The sequence below is a fragment of the Micropterus dolomieu genome, linkage group LG01 (assembly GCF_021292245.1).
Source record: "Micropterus dolomieu isolate WLL.071019.BEF.003 ecotype Adirondacks linkage group LG01, ASM2129224v1, whole genome shotgun sequence".
NCBI classification, from domain to species: domain Eukaryota; kingdom Metazoa; phylum Chordata; class Actinopteri; order Centrarchiformes; family Centrarchidae; genus Micropterus; species Micropterus dolomieu.
This window is the reverse complement of record NC_060150.1, coordinates 45,386,094-45,396,815: the sequence shown is the minus strand read 5'-3', so window position 1 is coordinate 45,396,815 and position 10,722 is coordinate 45,386,094. Positions and strand designations below refer to the sequence as shown.

At 36.9% G+C, this 10,722-nt stretch overlaps 1 protein-coding gene across 1 annotated transcript in view; it reads left to right on the top strand.

Annotated features, from left to right (window-relative positions):
* Positions 1-6,564, top strand: part of si:ch73-264p11.1 (uncharacterized protein LOC100000923 homolog) — a 16,045-nt gene extending 9,481 nt beyond the window's left edge. The window contains exons 2-5 of the mRNA XM_046043955.1: positions 916-1,226; positions 2,212-2,275; positions 4,955-5,159; positions 5,243-6,564. Of these exons, the coding sequence (XP_045899911.1) occupies positions 1,084-1,226; positions 2,212-2,275; positions 4,955-5,159; positions 5,243-5,283 (453 nt within the window). The 5' untranslated portion in view covers positions 916-1,083 and the 3' untranslated portion in view covers positions 5,284-6,564. The remainder of the gene's footprint in view (positions 1-915; positions 1,227-2,211; positions 2,276-4,954; positions 5,160-5,242) is intronic.
* Positions 6,565-10,722: the final 4,158 nt, after the last annotated feature.

Genomic DNA, 10,722 nt, shown 5'->3' with positions numbered 1-10,722 from the left:
TTTCAGCGCCTGAGACTTAGCAGCTCTGGTGTTACATTATTTAAAGGTTAAGCAAGCTAAAGTTTTACTAGTCTGCCTGTTTGCTCCTCACCTTCACCTTACACGGTGCTTCTGAACAAATTGTCTGACCAGAGATTTGGCCATTGCCTCCCTATGATTTTATTCTTCTCTGTTTGTTTTGGCTGCTCTTTTCTGGGCCCCTGACAGGCTGCAGAGTTAAAGCGACTCGATAATGATGCATTTATTTATCATGTAAATACATCTAAAAAGTAACAGTAAGTACAGTAAGACAGTAAGTAAAGTGTGTAACTTGATCCTATTTAAGGGTTAACCATAGACCTTTGCGTGGACCCCCACAAACAGGCTCATTCATAATGTGCATTTTGTTGATATATTAATCAATCAAATGGCATCAAGAATAAAAAAGTGTGTAATTTCTCATTCATTAAACCTTAATGCCAACACCCATTATTTCTCTTTTTAATAGATAACAACATAAAGACACTCAAAGGTAAATAAAATATAATAAAATCTCTAACACGACTCACATGATTTTTTATCCAGAGGCCCAGAGTTTAATCAAAACCTGGAGAAATACATGCATCGCAACCTGCGAAGTCTGCTGATTTGAAGTTTGCACAATTTTTTCCCCCATGTTAACTTTTAATAGGTTTTTTGGGGGGTTGTTTTGTTATACTTTGAACTGTGTCTGTAGGAGATGGTGCTCTACAAATAAACTTTCTTGTGGTATTGTGCCTATTTTTTCTCTCTCTCTCTCTCTCTCTCTCTCTCACACACACTTCCTGTGAAACTGTCAGGCCAACTCAGTGGTTGTCTTCCATCTTCAGTAGTTTACTCTCTGCTGATGTGTTGACACTGACCTCTCCCTGCTTTATTTTACCCTCTTTGATGCAGACACACACCAGACTTCAGGGAACAAAGTCAGCCATCAGCACCAGATCTGGAAATCAACGGCAGCAGTTTTAAATCTCAAAGGGAACGCAGTGCTGCTGTTTATAGAAATGAAGCTGTTCTGAGAAAGCAGAAGGTGGTGAGACAGTGTGGTGGACGTCTCTCTTCGCCATGGCATCAGCTCTGCCGGTGTACTACCATGGTGCCATCAGCAAAAAGGAGTGTGAGGATCTGCTGGGAAAGAAGAACAAGGATGGAGCCTACCTGATCCGAGACAGCGAGACCATCCATGGAGCCATGTGTCTTTGTGTTTAGTGAGTACCCTCTTTTTGATGTTTTACATCTGCCACCAGAGCTAGTAATACCCCAGTACTCTAATATAGTAGAATTTGTAGTAGGAGTGCATTTTATAGTACTTCGTTTTTATTTTATCTAGGTAAAAATATTGCATCGGTACTAGTGTTGCTCATGGTTTTAGTATTAATATTATTATTATTCTCAGGTTATATTTTAATTCAATGTTCTGTTTATTCTTAATTTTATTTCAACAGATTTTACTTTTCTAAGAAATGTTTTGTTTTTGTTTTGTGGAATGTTTAGATTAATTTAAACTTTTCATGTTTTGAAAGAAATATAGATTATCAATAATGTTTTTTAAAATAAAAATATACTCAAATGTTATATTTAAAGAGGTTTGTAAGAATGTTAGTCTAAGTTCATATTATATCACAAAGTATATAGGCTATACATACACTCCAACAAAGTTTAGTTAATCCAACTCATTTTTAAATATAGCAGGAACAAAGTATTGTCTGTTCTTAGCTTCAGTTTGTACATATTGTTTTGCTTGCTGTCACTGAACATGATGGGCAAAGATACAGACATTTATTTATGCATATTATTACTGTACTTGTGCAGGCTTAACCTAACATTTGTTGTGGTCTAGTGACAGTGCATAGTGGTTGGCTGCTGTTTCTGCCACTTAGGAAATTTCCATTTCATGTGTGTGGTACAGAAAGTAAATGCACCAACCACAGCAAATATTTAAAATAGAAATATGCTTTTAAATGGCCCTTCCGATGAAAGAAACATGCCTTTCCTTCAGGTGTTAATGACACTGGAAGCATTCAAACTATGTGTGGGTGAGTTATGTGACCACGCCATGTTTGTAATGGTTTCTGTCATGTTGTTAGGGCATGTTGTTCAGAAGCTGCACGGATGCTTCGTCATCCTGGACTTCATGGTTACACTTCTGCAAATATTATGAATAGACAATATGTATCTTGTTTTTCTTTGCAGTAAACAAAGTGTGGTGTATACCTACAGACTGCTGCAATCACACACTGGACAATATACTCTCATGGTAAACACACACACACTGTACATAAACACTTCGAGCCACGTCCATGTGTAATTAAGTATTTTAATTTAGTTAACTGTGTTTTCTGTAAACTCCCAAACACGAAGGTATAAATGCTGTTTCCAAGCCCTCTGTACACTGCCAGGGATTTGATTTGATAGCCTTTATTGTCCCCGAGGGGCAATATGTTGCTACTACAACAGTAGTTAAAACACATCAACCAAGTAATAAATAGAATACCTAAAAACATAAAACATACATTAGTTAAATTATGAGAAATACTGAGTCCTTGCTGGATATAAAACATCTGTACTTTCGTCTGCAGCATCAAGTACCGCAAAATGTCAAGTATTGAAAGTTGGTGTCAAATATTTTGTGTGGTTCTTTATTTATTCTTTCATTAGATGTTTTCTCATTTAAATCAGAAAATAATTTAAAGTTTAGATTATATTTTACTTCGACAAAACTTTTTAGTTTGACATGTTTTCACTGACCAGTTTGATGTATAGTTTGTCAGTATCTCCGTGTTGCAAAACAATACTGAGGATATGACCTCAGTGTTCTCAGTGGTAGCCTGACAGTCAAAAACCAAGTGTGAAATGTCACACTTTGCTACTGAATGGAGACAAACCTGACAGAGACACTACACATGCACCGACACTAGCTGCTACTACTGGCAGCAAACACACACAGTCAGTATATATATTATATATTTTAGGTGACTTTAGTGTTACATCCCTAACACAAACCAAAGGTAATAAACATAAACATAAAAAGAAATAACCTTAGATCACCTGCCTCCTTCTCAAAATAAGTCAGATAATTGGTCGACCATAGACAGTAAGCTAATACTTTTACTGTCCCTTTAAGGCACATGGACACACATCGAAATGCACATATTTTTAAACATAAACATCAGTCAGCAAGTTCATAACATCTGGTAGTGTTGTAGTACTCGAGACTGGTCTTGGTCTTAAGACCGGCCATTCTTGGTCTTATCTTGGTCTCGACCGCATTTGTACTCGGTCTTGTCTCGGTCTCGGACATTGAGGACTCGGGATTTTATTTGAAGACCAGTCAAGACCATAACTTTGGGAATATCAATAAATTGCTTTTGCATTGTCTGATTTGTTAACATCCTAACTTTGTTTGGAAGTAAAACTCATTGCTTCAAATGCAGCCAATAACCCTAATTAATGACTGTCACTCCTCCCTGCGATGCTTACATTGATTTCAGCACTTTTTGTATTTGGGTGTTTTAATGGGAATGTGGATCTTTCAGATCAGTTTGAGGAATACCTACGATCTCATTCCACATTTTATTGCGTGCCATGCAATGCTGGGAACTGGTCTTGGTCTTGACTCGGTCTCGGTCTCGCTAGTGGCTTTATATTAGCTGTGTTTACGTTGCTCCACAGCATTTGTATTTCCAACATACAGTGTCACACAAAAGTGAGTACACCCCTCACATGTTTGTAAATATTTGATCATATCTTTTCATGTGACAACACTGAAGAAATACCACTTTGCTAAACCCTATTGAGTATCTGTGGGGCATCCTCAAATGGAAAGTGGAGGAGCGCAAGGTCTCTACCATCCACCAGCTCTGTGACGTCGTCATGGAGGAGTGAAAGAGGACTCCAGTGGCAACATGTGAAGCTCTGGTGAACTCTATGCCCAAGAGGGTTAAGGCAGTGCTGGAAAATAATAGTGGCCACACAAATATTGACACTTTGGGTCCAATTTGGACTTTTTCACTTAAGGGTGTCCTCACTTTTGTTGCCAGCGGTTTAGACATTAATGGCTGTGTGATGTGTTATTTTGAGGGGGCAGCACATTTACAAGCTGTACACTCACTACTTCACATCGCAGTCATTTCGTCAGTTTTGTCACATGAAAAGAAATAAACAAATATTTACAAACATGCGACGGGTGTACTCACTTTTGTGAGATACTGTATACTTTGCTTTGTTCATAACATTTAAACTCATTAACAGATACCGCAGTCTTTAAAGGAACAATTCACCCCCTAAGTGGAAACTCAGCTGTTTATCTGATCAAGCCCGTGTCACAGGAAACTCCTCTGACGTTGTTTTCCACTCCACTCAGAGCATGAAGCGTCAAATCTGCAGAGATGCTAATTGCAAATAGTAAAGTGTTCGAATCTGACCTTTCCAGAGTTTTGTTTAGTGAAATGGAACTACACACTGATAGTCAGGCTGCTTTAGAGACAATTTACATTTTGATCGGAACAATGTATTAATGTGTTATTCTGAGGTGATGAAGATCTTCAAAGACATGAAACTTGGCCTCCCTGATTTTGTAAACATTGATTCGGGCTCTTTATTTTCCCCTTTTTGTCCATGTTGTGAAATTACTCCTTTCTACATTTTGTTTTTAGATTTAGAGGTAAAACAATTAGTTAATTAGCTGTGTTGATACTTGCTTAATTTTTTGTCATTTTGCAAGCAATTTATTCATTTTCTGACATTTTCTAAACAAAAAACCAATGGGTTAATTATGAAAATAATTGGAGGATTAATTGATAATGACTGTAAGTGTTAGTTGTAGCCCTAGTTTGATTAAAATTAAATTTAATGCCAGACTTTCCTAATATTAGTATTGCATTCCAAACAAATATTTATATTAAAATCAATTTACGGTATGCTGTTATTTCTTCAGACAGCAGGAGGGTTGGAGGAGACATTTTTTAAGTCTTTGGAAGATCTGATCCGTCACTATAAAAGGAAGAACCAGGGACTGGCCATCCATCTGCGCCACTCAGTCAAAAGGAAGTCAGCCTTGTTAATCCAGCCCAGGAAACCACCTGAGGTACAACCACAGAGGGAAGAGATACCTTTACGTGAAGAAGAGCCTGACTATGAGAGTACGTCATATTTTTCAGTTTTCTTCTCTCGCAGTGTCTTTGTTGATTTGTGGTGTATTGACCTTTTCTCAATTTTCCTCTAGATGTTCCTGACTCTGACTACGTTGAAGTCTTGCCCACCTGAACAACTCTGACTTTTGACATTTAGCATCAAACACATGAGGAGAGTATGAAAATAAATTTTTTGGGGAAGTCTGAACCATTAGTGCTTTAAAAAAACGATGTGAGATTCACAGACTGGATCGAATTCAGAATAATGAACAAGGAACTTGGACAAATGGATGCTGAAGAGCAATGAACTCTTCATCTTCTTGTACTCCTGTAGTTATTCTTTTATCCCCTGTTTTTAGCCACGCTAGCAGTGTGGTTCTACAGATGTCGATCCGTCCGTTCACACGGAATTATCTCAACAACCATTGGATGGATTGCCGTGAAATTTGGTTCAGACATTTATGGTTCCCAAAGGATGAATTGTAATCACTTTGTTCCCTTAACAGCCCATCTAGTTCAGTTATCTGGTCTAATTTTCAATTTGTTTTGTGAGTATTTACTTGCAAAATTATGATTAGTGCTATGAGCAGATGTTAACGTACTAACCTACGGTACATTATACAGTAGCATCAGCATTTTGTCAATGCTTTGTGATACTTTGTGAGCTTACTAATATTAGCACCACTGTGTCTAAGTCAAGCGTTGTGACTTTACACATGCTGAATGTGTGGGAGCTGCTAATGATGAGCATATGATATTTTTTAACACCCACTGTTAGACTGAGTCTGAAAGGAAAGTGATCAGATAACTTTTGCATGTCTGACGAGATGCTAAAATGAGGAGAATAGGGGATGCATCCCACACAGTGAGCCAAACATTTCAACAACTGTGTGATCAACTGATCAGTTGCGTAATTACTTCAAAAATCTGAAGATATGTGCATGTGGAAACTCTTGACCTATTAAAGGAAGTCCTAAAGGGATTACTCATATAGCAAAAAATCTGCCAAGTGAAAGGCGGTTTCAGTATTTCTCAGCCCTTATTATTTACCATCACCGGCAACCATGCAGAGCACAATGTCACAGATTATTGTTTTTATTGAAAAACCACATAAACCATCTTCAGCTTCTTTTTGATCTTAAATATCCAAAAAGTAATTTCTTTAGATTAATGTTAAAACAAAAAACTCATAGAATAGCAAAATATTGTCTTTATATATGATATCTTCCTATACGTATTTTTATGTAACAAACAGGAGGAAATAGTGCATTTGTTGTGGACTATTTTCAGCAGTGGATGAATCCACATGTGGTGCTCCTGTTTGTGGTCAGAAAAAACTTCAGTGTGTGTTCTCGGTGATGATGGAACATGTCACCCAGTGCAGCAGTGAGGCTCACTGATGGGTTTTTACAATGGAGGTGTGTGGCTCAGAGGAAGAAGAGACACACACAGGACTTGTTTTGGTCTTTCTATGGGATTTTAGAAAAAGAAATAATATCACCAACACTATGCTTTAAGTCAATGGATCTGAAAATTATGGTATGTTATTATTTTTAGTGGTGGAACAAAAAGGTCAACAGGTCGAAGGTGTTTCAGATTTGAATTTTGGGGGCGGAGCTAATGAGGGAGCATTGAAGGGATGTTCACTGTTCACACTGTAAAAATAGTGAGAAATGCCCTCACGATTACCCAGAGCCCAAAGTGACACCTTTACAACAACAAGTCCAGACCTCAACGTTATTAACAATGCATTAAAATTGGAAAATAAAAAGGACTACCTTTGTGTAGACTCTTCCAGCCACTCAAAGTACTTTACAACCATAGGTGTCATTAACACTGGGGACGCTGGGGACATGTCCCCACCACTTTTTGAAATGGCTGATTTTGTCCCCATGAGTTAATTTGTTCAAAAAAACATTCTAACAATAAAATAATAAATAATAAATAATAAATAAACAATAAATAACAAATGAAAATGCCTTTATAAAGGTTAATTTGCACATTAAGAAAACATGCAAAAAAAACCACTCAAAATCATGTAGCTCCTATCAGGAACTTTAACAGCTTCTTGACTTCTTTTTGGCCAGGTTGGCCAAGTTGATATACAGGAGAAACATATCTGAAAGCAACACATAATGCCTGAGAGCTGCACTGACTTACATTCTATTTAAATATTTTAAAATGTCATGTGCTACCTGAATTTTGTGTTTCCTTTTACATAAATAAAAACATTTCCACCATAAACTGGTGCAGAAACTTTCACCAAAGTGACGCCCTTGTTTACAACACATGTAAAAATTCACACACTGATGTAACTGCAGTGGTGGCTCAGGAGGTGGACCGGAGGTCCGATCCCCCGGTTCCTCTGCATGTCAAAGTGTCCTTTGGGTGTGAATTTATATAAATGTTAATTTCTGTTCTGTATGACTGAGTGTGAATAGGTGACGCACTGTACTGTACAAGTTAGGATCATTTCCCATAACTGCAGAAAGAATAGCACATTCACACACACACACACACAAACGATGGCTGGGGTTCAGTATCTTGCCCAAGCCCACGTCAACCTCGCAGATCTTCCGATTAGGGGACGATACGCTCTACCTCTAAACCTAAATGTTTTTGCATGAAACATGTCTTCAATGATTTAAAAAGTAGTTAGCACTTAATTTTCTGTCAATCCATGAATGTCTCAGATGAACTACTATAAAACTGTTGCAGTTTAATTTACAATAAAACGTATTTTATAAACTCGTTGTGTGTTTTCGGGTGCAAAAATCTTAATTGGTAAAGACATTAAAGCTGCCAGATAAATGTAGTGAAGTTAAAAGTACAATGTTTATCCCTGAGATGTAGTGGAGTAGAAGTGGAAATAGGCATGAAAACAAAGTACTCAGATAAAGTACAAGTACCTTAAATTTGTCACTAAGTAGGGGTATGTTGTCATACTTTTCACACTGTCTGATATTTACTGAGCACCGTACATCACAATGGTACAAATGTCACACCAAATGAAAGAGTGAAGACTTGGGCAGAAGTTTGATATTCATTACATCTTCATATCTTATCTCATTATGGAGTTGTAGACTGTTGAATAGAGAGTGTGCACTTGTGACAATTTGACCCATCGGCAGATAAATTGTCACACCGGATTATCAAACAGTGAGTTAATTGTGAAAATTGATTTCAATTTCAAATTATAACCAGAACTAATGATAAAATCAATCAACAATCAAGCTTAGAGAATTTGGAAAATAAATAATTAAATTCAAAACAAAAATGTTGGCAAAGCACACATTAAGTGGCACAACCTCTTTCTTTGAACGTTAAAATCAAACGTTCTCTGGAGTGCAAATAGATCTATGATAATTGAATGTAATGCTGCAGATGACTTGCATAAATGTTTAACTTCTTAACTACGCAGATGTGGTGTTTAAACACACTAATGCGACAATGTGCATTTTTGTATGACGTACATCTGTATCTGATTAATCAGACATGTATTCAGAGTCACAGTTCTGGCACACATAAATTGCCTGGCCTGAGGTGCAAGCATCGCAGGCCGGTCTTCTTTTTAATACTGTATGAAAATGGCTCCACATAGATGAGGCCAAAAGAGATGTCAGCAGCTTATGTCAAAATCCTTAGCTGTACTTTTGATTTGTTCTTGAACTTCACCTGCCTGAAAGCCTTTAACATTATGTCAGCTTGTGTTCTGTCATTCTCTGTCTTCTGTTGATCATTTTCTTCCTTCCTTCAAAAACACATTCCTCCTTGAAATTAAAAAAAATTACAAGCTTATTTGTCTACCACCCTTGTTGCCTAACTAAATTAATAACTGTATGATGTAGTGTGTGGGTTTGTATCTACTAACACACTACATGCCTATGGTATAAGACCATATATACCCTGTCATGAAGTCTTTTCCAGGCACATGGCTGCTGCTGTAAACTACAGTGTGTAATATTCTATTTACAGTAACATTTAATACTGGTGTCAGAGGTAATTACACAATTTCACATAGTTGTTTGAGCATGTTTTATGTGTTTATTTGTACTGGGGCAAGTAATCACATGTGACAACTTGCCCCAAAGTCACTGAGACAACTTGCCCCAAACTGACATGTGTGCTAATGCTAGCTAAATCTCAAGGTAAGCTTAACATAGCACTTCAGCTGAAGTATCAAAAGACACGTTATTGTCTCCTCTACTTTGTGCAAAGTTATCATTTTGAACATTCATGCCTAATAAGGTTGGATTACATAAAATGTAAAGTGCAAATGTTTTACTTATGAAGCAAAAAAATAATAAAATTGTGCTCACCTCATATTAGAGTGACCTTGACCACATGTGAACAGGAAGTTGAACATAGAAAAAGAAGTCACACAAAGTGGCTATTTGATTTTTGACATAGAGGCTCTAGTGTTGGAGTTATGAGCAGTGTGACACCTTACACACAAGACAATTTCCCCCTGCTCTCCCCTACATTAGGCTGTTTGACTATATGTACTGAATTACATCCCACAACCGGCTGTAGAGTTGTTTGCTTATGTTGTTATGATCACATCAGATCATTCAATCAGTTGTTTATCGTTAAGCTCTTAATAAATAATACTTATAGATGTTTTCCCCAAATATTTTTATTATGTTTTGTAAAGAAATACTTTGCTCTGCAGCTCTGTTGAAGAGTTGATGCGTGCAGGAGATTAAGTAAAATCCATTGTAACTTTAATATAACAATGTAAAATCTAAGCATGAAAGTTGCATTTGTTGTGATGCTTTTTCAAAGAGTTTCATGTGCATTTCAAACATGCAACATATTAACAGATCAAATGAGCCTTCACACATGTATTTGCACTATGGTATCCTCACCTGTGCTTCCTTTACTGTCAACGTTTATTGTAATGAAGTGTTTTATATAGTTTTATATAGGTGTTAATGTGATGAGTTGAACAAAAAACAAAATGTTAGTGTGAACTTCACCCCAAAATTAACAAATACTGAGAACTTGACAGAAATGATTGTGTTCTCTGAAACCAGAGAAGACTGATCTTATCATTCACACATGTGGTTTTGATGGTCTGGCTGCACTGAGGCTGCTATGGCTTTAACTTGACCAATGTTGTTGCTGCAATAGATGCATCATAGTGTATTCTTTTACTTTAGTTATTTTATTTAGTATGAAACATTTTTTTTATCACCACAGACATCTAGAATGTGGAAAATATGTGATTTTAATATATCCTATATAAGCTATGTTTGATGTACAGAGTGACAGAGTGGTCATCGGGCTGGGTCACTCTCCAAGCTGCTGCAGAGCTTGTAATTGATGCTGAACTCTTTGATTTAATAACATTTTATGATCAAGAACAGTGTCAAGCGGGTTTCTTCTCAACACATCATCGCATCATTATTGTTCGGACACCACATATGAAGGTGGACTTCCCTTACAATCTTGTGTGGTTACTGTTAATGTGCGATTAAAATGTCACTCCAGAAACCTGACATTCTGAGATTATCCATAATTTCCTCACTTTGCACATTGATGTTGAAATGTAATAAATATGTTTGCTTAC